Source organism: Phaseolus vulgaris, chromosome 9 (assembly GCF_051622355.1).
Source record: "Phaseolus vulgaris cultivar YP4 chromosome 9, ASM5162235v1, whole genome shotgun sequence".
Taxonomy (NCBI): domain Eukaryota; kingdom Viridiplantae; phylum Streptophyta; class Magnoliopsida; order Fabales; family Fabaceae; genus Phaseolus; species Phaseolus vulgaris.
The window spans coordinates 10,122,388-10,136,419 of NC_143506.1; the positions used below are offsets into that span (position 1 = coordinate 10,122,388).

A 14,032-nucleotide genomic window follows, 5' to 3' on the forward strand; every position below is an offset into this window, starting at 1 on the left:
TATTTCTAAACCAAATAATGTAGAAGTCACTTCTAAAAGAATAAAATGATTATTTTAAAATCATAGATACAGATATAAATTTTGGGGTACAAGAAGAAAGAAGAAAAAACGAGACTCATAGCAAGACCAAAACAAAAGTCTCGAGAAAAACACGGGCAGGCGAGAGATAACAGAACGGGCAGATCCAGAAAAAGCATTGAAACCTGAACTGAATCTGTCTTAAACAGTTTGAGGATTTTAGCAGAATTTGACGTTTGAAAATTGAAGTCCCACACACCTCTACTCTCTCTCTCTCCTCCACTCTCACTTGCCATCTCTTCACCAATACTCCGATCCCCAGCAACATGAGTGCTAACGCCCCCACCCAAACCCAAACCCAAACCACCGCCACCAAACCTCACGAAGCCGAAACCCAAACCCAAGCCACCGCCACCAAACCTCACGAAACCCAAACCCAAACCACCAGCACCAAACAGGAAGAATCCCAGTCTGCATCTCAGCCTCACACCGCCGATTATGCTCCATACCCTAAACTGGACCCAGACGACGTCGTGCCACCTCCTCCTCAACAACAAGAAGCTACCCTCAATACTGAATCTCGTGCCCCAATCTCCGGCGATGCTGCCACTACCATGCCCAAAGACTCCAATCCCTATGTCACTCCTGCGCCCGTTGCCGCTTCTTCTACTAAGAGTAACGAACTCACTTTTCTTCTCCTTTTCTGATTTCACAAAAACACTCTCAAAACTTACATTATTTTATCAGCTACTTTAGATTCCGTGAAAGACGTTCTCGGCAAATGGGGCAAGAAAGCCGCCGAGGCCACCAAAAAGGCAGAGGATCTCGCCGGCAACATGTGGCAGCACTGTATGTCTTCATTTCCTGTAGCCGTCTTTTCTTTTCATTCTTATTCTTTCTATTACTGTTATTATTAGAAAGTAGTTTAGGCCCAACTCAACTCTTTAGAATCTGTTTCGAATGTTCTGAGGTTTCCGCTACCATTTGCTCATATCTCCAGTTCACCAGTGTTTTCCAACAATAATTATAAGGGAAATCCTAATTAAGGGTGCATTCAGGGTAATTTATGTTATAATTGATTATGATCAAAATCTGTTTTGTTTACATAAATTGGCTGAAAAGTGGTCTAATTGATTTCGTTATGATACAGTAACAAACCAGCTTTCACATAACTATATATATATATATATATATATATATATATATATATATATATATATATACACACATAGATAGACACACACACAATAAAAAATATAAAAGATTTTAGCTGCAACTTATTTTATAAACAATTTTTTTTTTTCTTAAAGCAGCTGAAAGGGAAGGAAAAGAAATAATGTGTTTCTCCGTGATTTGTAATACAGTTACTCTACCATTTCTAAATAAACAAATTCCTTTTAATTTCTTAATCAATACGTAAGAATATGGGTAAAACATGAATCTTCTTAATATTATTATGATTATTTAATTTTTTGTGGAACAGTGAAAACGGGTCCAAGTTTTGCGGATGCAGCAGTGGGGAGGATTGCTCAGGGAACTAAAGTTCTTGCGGAAGGAGGGTATGAGAAGATCTTTAGGCAAACTTTTGAGACAGTTCCAGAGGAGCAGCTTCTGAAAACGTATGCATGCTACTTGTCTACTTCGGCTGGACCTGTGATGGGGGTCTTGTATTTGTCAACGGCGAAGCTGGCGTTTTGTAGTGATAACCCACTTTCTTACCAAATGGGTGACCAGACTCAATGGAGCTATTATAAGGTATTTTTTAAACCTTCTTGCTTCTTATTGATCTATAATAGAAATTATGATATACATGTGCAATTTCGTTTGATTTGATGATTTTGATCTGTGAATGGCTTCATTCTATATGATTACTTGTTAACAGTGGATATTTACTATTATTCTTTTTGTAAAATTGAATAGAAAACTAATGCAGTCAAGCAGTAGTGCTCTTACGTGCTCACTGATCTTGTTTGAAATTTTAAATCCACACTGCAAGTATTTATATTGTATGATACTTAATTCTTCTAGATTTTGCGGTTGCAAGGATGAGGAGAGTGGAACTAATTAAAGATAGTTGCATTTTTGCTTGTTTATTTACACTCATATTTTTGCACTCCATTTCTTGAAATCTGATTGTAATCAAATAAACGAGGTTTGCTATTTTTTTTAACTGTTACTGGTAATGCTGAATGAGCATTTTCTTCAGATTTTGATTAGCTGTTGTATAGTTTGGTACTCTATTTTTGAACTTCTGTCATTGACGATGATGGAGTTCAGTTACTATGTGCTCTGTAGTCTGTTTGTTAGGGTGCAATTTGATTGGCTTCAAACTGTGTGCTAGTTATGCAGAATCGAGAAGTATAGTTAAGAGTTATTGTGTTATATGTGAATTACTATGTTATTTGAGTTCACAGTAGAGAAAATTAGCATTAGATGTTGATGATAATAACCAAGAACACTTCTCTTAAGCCAGGTACTTCCAACCTCGAACACAAGAAATGTCAATATTAGTTAGGCAAAGTCTAAGCCTAAAACACTTGAGGGGGCTCCCTCTAATCCTTTTTATAAGTTCCAATTAACTAATTCAGAAAGATTAAAGAATTTAGTTAATAAAATTAAATTTGTCCTAAATTTATATATTTTTTCAAAATTACCCCTATGGTTAATGAGATATACTCTTACACTTTTTTTAGATGTTATTTTTATTAATTGTTATTATCATTAACATGTTTACTTTTATTTTTTATTAGCTATGTATGTAGATAATCAGTAAGATATACAAGACAAAGTTAGACTCCCTAGAGCCTAGGATGTTAATGTATTTCACTTATCGTTTATTGAACTCAAAACAATTACTCATAATTATTGTGAAGATAAAAGTAATGCACAAGACATTCTATATTGGTTCTTATAAAAGGAATTAAACAATGCTTATAACATAATAACTGTTAACCAGACTCCTCCGTACAGGTGGAAATAAGCTAGAGTGAACAAGGTTTTACTTAAATAAACTTCATCTGTTTGGCTTGAGCTTAGCCTATTACCTGTCATAGGTTTTAAACTTTGGCTTGGCCTAATTTATTTGGAAATCTACCTTGGCTTGTAAGCCTACATGAAATGAAAGTCTATTTCGTATCATAAATTTAAGGCAATTGCTTCCTGCACCATATCACTGCACCCAATTATACAGGAGAAAAAAATACCCTTAACAAAATGGGGTACATATAAAATTACATTCCGGACCCCCTTTTCCGGAACACAATAATCTCTTATGGATAAATTTTTCCGGAATGTATTATTTTTAATTCTGGATTTTCATTTCCAGAATAAAGGGTATTTTTGAAACTGTGTTGGGTGCAGGAAGCAATTGCCTAAATTTAATATAGTTCTAACTTCTCTCTACATGTTGTAAGGATTCTAAACAGGGCTTACATTTATTTTATAATAAGCATATAAGTTTGACAATTTCTATTGGTTTTCATACATTACTACAATAATATTGACAAAAAAAAATATTTTATTACTTAATAGATCGCCTTGTTAGGTCTAGAAGGCTTAAGAAATGGCCTAAAGACGTTTGTTTTACACTTCGTATGCCTCTCACGAAAGTGTAAGTGGAAAATTGGAAAGTTGAGAAACTCTCTGTGCAGACGTAGAAAGCGGAAATAGCACAGAATATGTTGTGTTTCTTTTTTTTATCACAACTCGTGCTAAAAATAACACCATAATATGGCAATCATGTAATCATGGGTACCACATGGGATCTATTTCTTTTTATTCTTATTTTCAAATTTTCTTATGTATAAACATACTTTTTTCTCATTTTTTTTTTTGTTTCTTTTCAACCAAACCATCATCATTTCCACACATTTTTACGTCTAATTTCGCCACCCTTAATCCTTCATTCTTGTGGTCTTTTATTAGGTGATCATCTAATTTATTTCATCTTTTAGAAGCTTTACCACTATTGAGATCACGGTCATCATGACCCCATGTTATTTCATCATGACATGACCCATTGTTATTTCATCATGACCTCTCTTTTTGTTTGGTGGCCATATAATTTATTTGATCTGGTAGAAGCTTTCCACCGTTGAGATTATGGTCATCATGACCCATGTTTTTTATTATGGAATGATGAGGTTATGTGCCAGCCTTGCTGTAGTACCCTTTTAGGTCCAGGCCAATTACAAATTAGCAAGTAACAATTATGTTTGAAAATATTTTAATATTTATTGCTGAAGCTATATCCTAGGAACTTATTGGCAATGACATTTAACAAAATATGAGACTATTCGAACTAATAGAAATTGAAGTCTTGACGTTTGCATGTAGTACTCATCCACATAAATTGATATTTTGTAGGGGATATTAAACATACTAAACAACACCAGATCATTTTCAATGCTAAAATATTTAGCTTTTGCCGAAACTTTTAAGATTACTTGTCCCTCTGATAATCTGGTCCACTTTTAAATTAAACAGCAGTTTATAATTTCGTCTATTTACTGATATTCTTAGAACATCTAAGCAAGTTGTTCCACATTTGTATACTTACATTTGTCATATATGTATATATACTTGCCCCGTGATAAAAACAATAATATATTGTATAAATTTGAGTTTATGAAAATATAATTGAATTTTGAGTTATTGAAATAAAATTAAAATATAATATAAAATGAATTTAAATATTTATATTTACATATTCATGTGCAACTAATATTTTAAAATTGCCAAACATTTTTTGTAAGAACGAGTCCTGCAAGTAAATAATATTTTGAAAAGCACAATTCAAGGAATAATGAAGATGAGAGAAAAACCTTGCAAGCGTTTGACTTTGCAAAATTAAAGAATAACAACATTTTTCCACATCTCCCGTGGGAATGTACTAAATTCATCCACATACTCTAAACAAAGTGCTCTCTATCTATTATTGTTTCAAATGTGTAATATTTTACTCAAGAAAAATTAAGAATCTAAATTGAAATGAACAATTAATAATCTCACAACATCACTCAAAACAGTTAATCATAAATTTGATTTCATTCTATAAAAAAATAAGTTCATGAAAATTTAAGTAACTTTAATAATAAATTTAAGAACTATCATATCTCCGGCAGTACCATTTTCATATATTTACTGATAATAGTAGTAGATCCCAAGGAAATTGTTGCACTTGTTTATTTCGTGTGTGTATATATATATATATATATATATGTATTTTTGTTTTCTTAAATATTTACTGGTGTGCTTTTCTTCTAATGCATTAGGTGGTGATTCCATTGCACCAACTGAGAGCAATAAACGCATCAACAAGCAGAACCAACTCATCTGAAAAATATATACAGATTATCTCTGTAGACAACCATGAATTTTGGTTTATGGGGTTTGTGCACTATGACAGCGCTGTTAAAAATATTCAAGGAGCATTGCAGCCTCATTGACACACAAGGGATTCAAAAACACCATGTATTATTTTATACCAAAGATGAGGTTTGTATTGATAAGTTACCCATCCATCATGGAAACAATTTATGTTTGTGGAGCTGTTATAGTATTCAAATTGAAACTCATGTAGTGTGCATTATATATTTTTTTACCTGTTCTCTGAAAATGAAAGTTAATTTGTTGCAAGTTGAATGGATACATAGTTGGTGGATGTACATTTTATTTTATTAAATGATCTCTTAAAATTTTCTGTATATTTTGGAATTTGGTGATTTAACTATTTAAACTACGAACAATTTGTTCTTACTAAGCTACTATTGAGGACAATTCAGTCATGGTGGTACAAGCTAAATGATTCTAAAAGAAGGGAAGTGGGTGAAAATATTTTGTAGAAGACTTTTTTTTATCATGTGGGTCTTCTTCCAGTACAATGTAGAGGAATTGATAAGCTGAGAAAGACATGATAATATTGTTGGTTTACATGTTCTCAATAATGAAGGCACACATACTCCAGATCCCAAACATAACAAGCTAGAAAAGGTATGATAAGAAAATAAAACAAAAAGACAAGGACTTACACTGATGAGGTAACAAAACCTGCATCCTTGTTTTCAACAGTTTTTTTTTTTTTTTTTTTTTTGCAAAGGGACAGAATAAATTACATCTAAAAAAATTCACCTTTGTAACTTGATTTAGATTAACAACTATGCATGTTTAACATTTAAAGTCTAAAAGCATTCAAGAATGAAAAATCAAAGTTAAAACAGAAGTATTTCATTTTTCATTCATCCAAAAAAAACTGGTTTTGCAGGGCTTTCCTATAGAACATTTTAAATTCTAATCAATCATTTTAATAATTATTTAGCAAAAAAAAAACTAAATGATTTGTAGGGTAGTAAGATTAAACAAGAGTATGCAGCAAAACATTATTATATAAACTAATTTTTATAGGGTCCCAACATATCCTAACATTCTGTTTCATAGCATTGGTGTTCTCTCCATTTTACTGCTTACAAAAATTCTCTCATTTCTTTTGTGCAGTGCCCATAAAAGAGTACCATGTGAAATTTTGTTAGGAATCTTAGTATCATCTACCCCACTTTTCATACTTTAAAACATTAAAAAACACAACAAAATATTATATCCACTGAAAGACAAAAAAAAGTTTATAACAAAATCTTTTGGAAAAATATAATGAAACTTTTTACCTAATGGTCCCCTCTTATTTTCAATTTGGAGGAAACTAATGCATAGGGACTAACTAAATGGCTCTGACATGATCTGACAGTTGGTCAGATTAAGATAAGATAAAAAAAAAAAAAGGTTCTCTTGGTCCATCTTCAGTACTGTTGATGTGCTATGGTTCATATCAAGTAGGTCATTTTGGCCCATTCTCTAAATCTCTATCTGTCAAAAAACCCAGAACCCTGTCTCAATTATTAATTTTCAACCATCACATTTCAGAATCTAGTACATCAAAAAAGTAAAACAATTTCCAATCCCCCAACCCCCGGCAACAAAATAAAACTGGGTCAAGAACATAAATTACAGCAAAGCAGTTATTGGTAAAAAGAAAAAAGGTAAACAAACTTGGCATCTTTCAAATCCATTTTCTTCTAACAATTAACTGCGTGTTTGTATTTTTATTCAACCCAACTCTACAGTGATGTGTGGACCATAATGTAAAAACATTCTGAATGATTGATATGATAATGAAGATTATACAGAGAAGATCATATGGTTGCATGCAGTAATTTGAGGGAAGAGAGAAAGGTAAAACAAATGTATTAATACGTTTATATTCCACTTCTCCGTATCCATTGACAGAGAGATTGGAATAGAAATTGTCAGATATTTTATTCTTATGAAAATGTTATTTTGAAAACTGCACTATTATTAAAATAAATATTTCTCCCTTAAGTAATTTGATGGAAGATTTTTAACATATTAGCACTCTTCTTATCCTTTATATATACGTTTTTTTTAAAACATATTGACATGCTTAAAGGGTCTATGGGGAAACCAGTTATTTTATGCAGAAAATATTTATCATCACCAATACCATATTATCACTGTGCATGTACTTTCAAAAGAATATACAAAAGCTGTGTCAGTTTATTTACACTTGATATTTAAACGTTAAATGGTTAAAATTGTGTTAAAAATCATAACCAATGCAATGATCAGGTTCAATCAGAAACAAAAAGTTGGAGTTTTGATTTGACCAACTGGTGTAGAATAGCATCTCACCTTGAGATTTGAAGTCAAACTAACACTTTCATTTAATGCATGCACTCAAATTCACAAATCAACGCAAAACTATTGTCTCTGTGTATTGTCTCGCTCCTTCCCCGACACCACGTTCAACAACAAGAGCTTCTTTCGTTGACTTTCACACACACATGTTTCGTTACGCAAATGCACCAAAATTTTCAATAGTGTTATAAAGTCAGCTTCACCTATAAAATATTTTCACACCACGTAGTAACTATTCGTGCTAGAGATAAAGAAAAAAAGTTTTAGTCAAATCATTTTTAGTTCATCAAAGTTGTTCTGAGTTACCATAGCCAAAATTCATGACATGCACTTACATACCAAACGTGACTTGGGATCCATTTCTTTAGTCTAATATATTTTAATTTTGTACTTTTTTAAATGATTCTAGTTGTGTGAATCAATATCAATTCTTAAAAAACTGATTTTAAGCATGTGATCTTAATTAAAAAATTCATTGCATTAAAAACATGTAAATATATAACACTTTATTTTTCTTTATATGCATTGGTAGAATGCAAATTAAGAATGTAATCAACTTTTTTTCAAATGAAAATCATTTATAATTTTTTAATATATTATTTCTCACTTTATTTATTATTTTGATTTTTTTATATTAATATTAATTTTTCTATTTTAATATACTACCTAAGAAAATACTAGTAATTATCTTTTACAATTAAAAGTTTTAAAAAAATGCATTGAAAATTGATATAACATTCTCCTGGATAGCAAGGAAGCATATGAAGTTAAAAACATTTATTGCTATTACTCCTTTCACCGATGTTGCTATGGATAGTGTTAATGGTTCTGAGTAACTTTATCCTTAATCATGTGTTGTATTTTATCTCTGCCACATTTTGGTTTTCTTCTTGTCCATTCCGAAGCGCATTTATGTGAATTTGGAGTTATTATGAAAAAAAAAATCACATCTCATGTATTTTGATGCAAATTTTTTTATATATGTACACAGTCCTATAAAACATAAAATAAGTTTAGTAATAAGTTCCTTCATTCCATTCATGTTCCTCTGGGATTTGTCCGGTGCTATGGATTCAATGAATTCTGAACGTGATGAAATTAAATCAATTATTTTGTCTGGAATTTTTCACAGACCACAAATAAGGATATATGGCTGGCTGGTGATCATCTTTATTAAAGTTTTAAAGAGTTGCACATCAAGAGGGTAAGAAGACATGCTTCTGTTATTTATTTATCCAATGAAAAATTAAATATGTTTTTATTAATTGAAATTAATTTTTGTCTTTAGTGTAAATTTAAAATTTTAGTTTTACGTGTTAGACAAATTTTTAATATGAAATCAAATAGAAGAATATTTACTTATCAAACTATAATAATATTATAATACAGTAACGACTTATTTTATTAATTTTTTTACTATAAATATCTCAAAATATAAAATTTAAATTAAAAATAAAAGTTAATTTTACATTATAACACATGAAAATTTATTAAATATAACCTTCATTTCTATTACCTTATCTGGAGAAGCACACCCACCAGAGTTTTTTTTTTTTTTCTTCCATGAAATATATCCTTGTATGGATAACATGCTTAAAGAAATCAACCGTCAATCATAACTTTATCTGTGCACCATTTTACATTAAATAAAGATAGGACATCTTTGCTTAAGAAGAAGAACAGCTAGCAAGAGTGTGTTTCAATTTTAGTTGGAATATTTAATAAACTATTTAATTTTTGTGTTGACATGTTTAATACTTCTTTTAAAATCTAATTAAGCAACATTCACCTTAAACATTAAGAATAGAGTCAGTTAAAATGGTAATAATTTGTGTGAACTAATCATTCTAGAATTAGTAATGGTGGTTGATTTAGTAAACCAACCCCTGTGCATTCATAGACCACCACAAGAAATTAATTTGGTTACAAATGTACATAGTACTACTCAATTTAAAGGGGTGCCAGTAAAATTTAGTTGAGCTTTAGATATGGTAGTTAAGTTGATTCAGCACTACACTTGATAGTTTTGCCGACAGTTGCATGTCCTTAGAAATCCAAGTACAAATTTATTATGTTTTAGATTTTTCTTTTATCAATCAGGTATAATTCCACACATTATTTATTGTAATTTTAAAAATTATGAAAATAGATTTGAGTTGAAATTTGATTATATTAGAATTATATCACTTTTTAAACTGAATTCATATAACTTTGATATAATTTTTTCATAATAAAATTATATTATTTTGATATAACTTATTTTAATAATTTTTAAAATTTTATCTATTTCTATCATCAACATGTGAAATTGTTTCTGTTTAATAAAAGAATTCTACGTTTTCCCATATAAGATGAAATTACAACAACCCAGGCGTAGACATATGGCTGGGAAAATTGTATATAAAATCAACCTTTTAATGTATTTAGTTTGGAATTCACTATTGATTGCATCTTTTTATGCTTTTTACAGCACACAAGAGAATCCTGTGCCACTCTGAATAATGGCAGACTATTTCATGTGAATAGTTTTAATTGATACCAATTATTTTTTAAGAAATTTAAAACCAACCAATCAGAAAAGCTGTTCAAGAGAGAGAAAAGGTCATAGGATGCATCAAATTTGTCTCAATTGAAATTTCTCAATTTAACTAATTAATTACAATAGTTAACAATCAAGTTGATGCAAGTATTATACTCGAACTTTGTGAATAAAAATACATGCAATGATTCAGGAAGGAGAAGTTTAACAAACTTGATAAGTTAAATGTTAGACATTTATAAAACTTGAGAAGTATTTGCCATGGTTAAAAAAGTATCTGAATTTGTTGTAAAAATTGGTTTTATTATGATTGAATATTAAATTATATTTTAAAAAAGAAGAATACTAATGGGTTTTTTCATCTCAAAGATATCCATAAACAATTTAAAAAATATTACTAGTACAACTTCATAGTTATTTTAATAAAAAAGTTTTTTTTTTAACTAATAATTCTTCAAATAGTATTTATTAATACCATCTAAAAATTGTTATTGAGTATATTTCAAACTCACCATTAAAGTTCTACAGGACCATTCACAAGGAAGCAGTAACCAAAAAAAATAAAATTGAAAACTTAGTTTTTGATAGACTGTCTTGTCTATTCTCACTCCAGAGAGTTTCCAGTAAATTCATGTTTCATATGTTAAATACAGTACAAGGGCACCAAAAAAAATCAGTAAATACACCAATCAAAATCAAAATCATTTTCACCCTTTGCCTTTTCATTTCAAAAGACGAGAAAAAACAGCATTCTCAAAAATGGTCTTTATGCATAAAAAAGCTTGCCAACAGTGGAGATTATACGCATATAAACTGAAAAGAAAAGGAACAGTTAAGAAACACGTATGGTAGGAAGTTATTACAAATAAAGTTCAGTCTTGTTAATGTCTGCACTGGCATTACATATATGTATAAGCTTTTAATGCATTTTCAACTCATGAACTGAAAAGATGATTATCCTAAGTAGAAATGGTAGCATGTTTGTGTATAAATATATATACAGCAAGTTTAGCGAGTAACAGCGTTCGAAAATAAACCTAAAGTTTTTTGTGAGTAGTGGTGTGGTTAAAAAAAGAGAAATGGTTGAAGATAGTTAACGAGAAAGTTAAAGAAAAAAACAGTAGTTAAGGAAAAGTGCACAGAGCAGCATTAACGTGGTGCAGTGTTATCAAAATCAGAAAAAGCCTGCATGTCTGGTCTGCAAGCCTGTGATCTGCGACGCAACAGGCAAACAGTGTACGAGTTTGCCGCGTGAAACGCCCACTCATAGTGTTGGGATTACTTTCTCGCTTTTTCACACATGCGGGAATAAGATTTAAATTAGCATTCCGAATGATAAATGGAGCAAACACTGTTTTTGATGAGTGATGAGTAAAAGTAAAAATAGATTAAGCAAACAGAAATGAAGTGAAAATAAGGTGAAGAGTTGAAAGGTGGGATGAAGGTTGAATGAGAAGGTTAGAGTGATTATTAAATGGTTTGTGAAGTTTGAGGTGCAGAAGTGATGAAGAAGTGAAGACATTAATATGAGAGAGAAAGGAGAATAAAAGTAGGGTGGTGTTAGGGAGGAAAAACAGGAATAGAAGACGACAAATGTGAAGAAACAAAGCAAAGTAGTAACTTAAAACAGCTTTGCACTTGCATTCCACGCACCATAAATACAACCACTGTTGCTAATTATTCTCTGCGCTCATCCCCATACTTCCGTTGCATACTCCCCTACCTCACCATCATCATCATCATCAACAATTGCAAACCCTTCCATCATCATCAACTTCCAACTTTATACTTCTTTCTCTTTATGTGGTTAATCTCCCTTGGGAGAGAGTTCTGAATTCGCAATTATGGTGGAGCTGTTCAAGTGATTCGATCCATTCCCAGCTGAACGTTGCTCAGAATTAGCTAGTACACACACATAACAACCACAATCACCAACAACCAAAATCTCATCATCATCGCATCATATGCAAAAATATATCAAATCAAAACATGCTGCTGAGGGAAGAATGCGAAAAATATATCAAATCAAAACATGCTGCTGAGGGAAGAATGCGTCTCAATTAACCCTAACCAGATCTCCATTGGTTTAAATTATTTTAGATTACTAATTAAGTAATGATAACTCCACTTCACTTCCTTCTATTCAGACTAAAATTCATGATATAGACCAAAAAATTCAAAGAGATAAATTGAAGAATGGAAATTAGGGTTTCTTACCGAGAGTGTGTTTGTTATTGTGCATCCAGACCTTGAGCACATGTCTCTTCACACAAGTTTCAGCGCAGAATTGTTCCACAGCAGCTTCGTCATGCTTCTGAATTCTCCATCCTAACTTCTCCGCAAATGCCAGCATCTTATCCTTCTGCTCTTGCGTGAATTTTGTCCTAAACCTCTTCTTCGTTCCACTGCCGCTACCGCCACCAAAACCGCCGCCGCTCGAGCTGGGGTTTGACATGTCCTCCTCTTCTCTACTGAACACTCCTCCCGAAGCCAGCGGTGGTAGCGCCAAAGGCCGATGCTGCGACACAGGAGGGGTTAAAAGGTGGTGGTGGTGGAGGTATCCCGCGGAAGAAGGTGGTGGCCCGCGGTGGTAGTAAGGGGAGAATTGGTGGTGATACTGAGGATGCAGCGGTTGCGGCTGCGGCTGCGAGCGCAGCTGGTAAGGGCTGATTTCCCCGTCGATCTCCTTGCGGTGAAAATTGCGGTGGCAGTTACAGGCGGCGCAAATTACGGCCTCCAACGTGCCTTCCTCTCCGGCGGCCAAGAACTCGCAGCATCCATCGACGGCGTGGCCGCCGATGCTGACGGCATGATTCTTCTGACATTCTCTGTATCTGACCGTCCCCGTGGAGCCGCCTTTCCGACCAGAGTTGACGGTGGCCGGAAGTCCCTCAGCGGAGGTAATTTTAGACCTGGCGGCCGCGTTTCCGAAAGAGTCGTAACCCGGCGCCGCCACCGAGAATCCCATTTCCTCCTCTTCCTCCTCCTCCTCTTCTTCCTCCTCCTCCTCCTCCTGGTCTTGGTGGTGGTGAAATTCCATATCAGTTTCCACTTGGTCTAAAACGAAAATAAAATAAAGTTATGAATAAATAAAAAAATAAATATAGTGTTTTATTTGGGATTTGGTGTGGGAGAGAAAGATCTACAATCAAGTATTGTAGCTGAGAGGAGGAGGCAGTGAATTGAATTGAATGATGAAGTCATAACATAACCCACCGCAATGGATAATAAGTATAAGTAAGATACTGTTTTTATTTTAACATTTTATTAATTAATTAATTGAATTTAAGACATTTTATATTAAGATAGTAATATTAATTTGTTTGAAGTCGCAGTTGAAGATAAGAGAGGAGAAGAGGATGTGGTCATCAATGAGCCGTCTGCAGAAAAAGAGGTGTCTCACTCTCGAAAGCCTTTCAAATACTTCCCATTCTCCATCCATCATCTTCACACATTCACTTTTACTTTAACCCCCCCTCCCTCTTCTCTTCTCTTCTCTTTTTTATCTTTTACTTTTTCTATAACACTTTTTTTCACAAATACAACTCTTACAAACGAAAGGAATAACACAAAATAATACAACATATTTTTCCCCTCCTTTTCCATTTATTGGAGAAAATGTGAAACACACACATGGGACCTACCTGTTTTTTAATCTATTCGTTTTGAAAAGAGTACAAAATATGAATTTCAATAATCAAAATACTATTTTTTTTATTTCTTTTTTTAATTATATATATTATTTTCTACACGAATAAATGAAAAAAA

At 32.4% G+C, this 14,032-nt stretch overlaps 2 protein-coding genes across 4 annotated transcripts; one reads left to right on the top strand and one right to left on the bottom strand.

Moving 5' to 3' along the window:
* The first annotated feature begins 87 nt into the window (after positions 1–87).
* On the top strand, positions 88–5,655 carry FIP1 (FH interacting protein 1). Of its 2 annotated transcripts, none has more exons than XM_068624923.2 (4): positions 88–693; positions 766–867; positions 1,502–1,773; positions 5,292–5,655. In XM_068624923.2, exons 1-4 carry the CDS (start codon positions 345–347, stop codon positions 5,463–5,465), a joined length of 897 nt encoding a protein of 298 aa, XP_068481024.1. In that variant the 5' UTR covers positions 88–344; the 3' UTR covers positions 5,466–5,655. The 2 variants fall into 2 exon arrangements, with proteins under 2 accessions (XP_068481024.1, XP_068481025.1); XM_068624924.2 differs by having other exon boundaries at positions 102–693; positions 775–867.
* A 6,054-nt stretch (positions 5,656–11,709) lies between these two features.
* LOC137820899 (zinc-finger homeodomain protein 2) lies at positions 11,710–13,551 on the bottom strand. 2 transcript variants are annotated; one of them, XM_090295873.1, is made up of 3 exons: positions 13,411–13,541; positions 12,482–13,321; positions 11,710–12,166 (listed from the first exon to the last, which is right to left on the bottom strand). In XM_090295873.1, exons 1-3 carry the CDS (start codon positions 13,466–13,468, stop codon positions 12,072–12,074), a joined length of 993 nt encoding a protein of 330 aa, XP_090151999.1. In that variant the 5' UTR covers positions 13,469–13,541; the 3' UTR covers positions 11,710–12,071. The 2 variants fall into 2 exon arrangements, with proteins under 2 accessions (XP_090151999.1, XP_090152000.1); XM_090295874.1 differs by lacking the exon at positions 11,710–12,166 and having other exon boundaries at positions 12,354–13,321; positions 13,411–13,551.
* Between the last annotated feature and the right edge of the window lie 481 nt (positions 13,552–14,032).

Coding starts and splice junctions, on each gene's coding strand:
- FIP1 (XM_068624923.2), top strand. CDS start 345: ATGAGTGCTAACGCCCCCACCCAAACCCAAACCCAAACCACCGCCACC. Junction 694..765: donor TGCCGCTTCTTCTACTAAGA/GTAACGAACTCA, acceptor TTATTTTATCAG/CTACTTTAGATTCCGTGAAA. Junction 868..1,501: donor CGGCAACATGTGGCAGCACT/GTATGTCTTCAT, acceptor TTTGTGGAACAG/TGAAAACGGGTCCAAGTTTT.
- LOC137820899 (XM_090295873.1), bottom strand. CDS start 13,468: ATGACTTCATCATTCAATTCAATTCACTGCCTCCTCCTCTCAGCTACA. Junction 13,322..13,410: donor CTCAGCTACAATACTTGATT/GTAGATCTTTCT, acceptor TTTTCGTTTTAG/ACCAAGTGGAAACTGATATG. Junction 12,167..12,481: donor CAATAACAAACACACTCTCG/GTAAGAAACCCT, acceptor TGTGTGTACTAG/CTAATTCTGAGCAACGTTCA.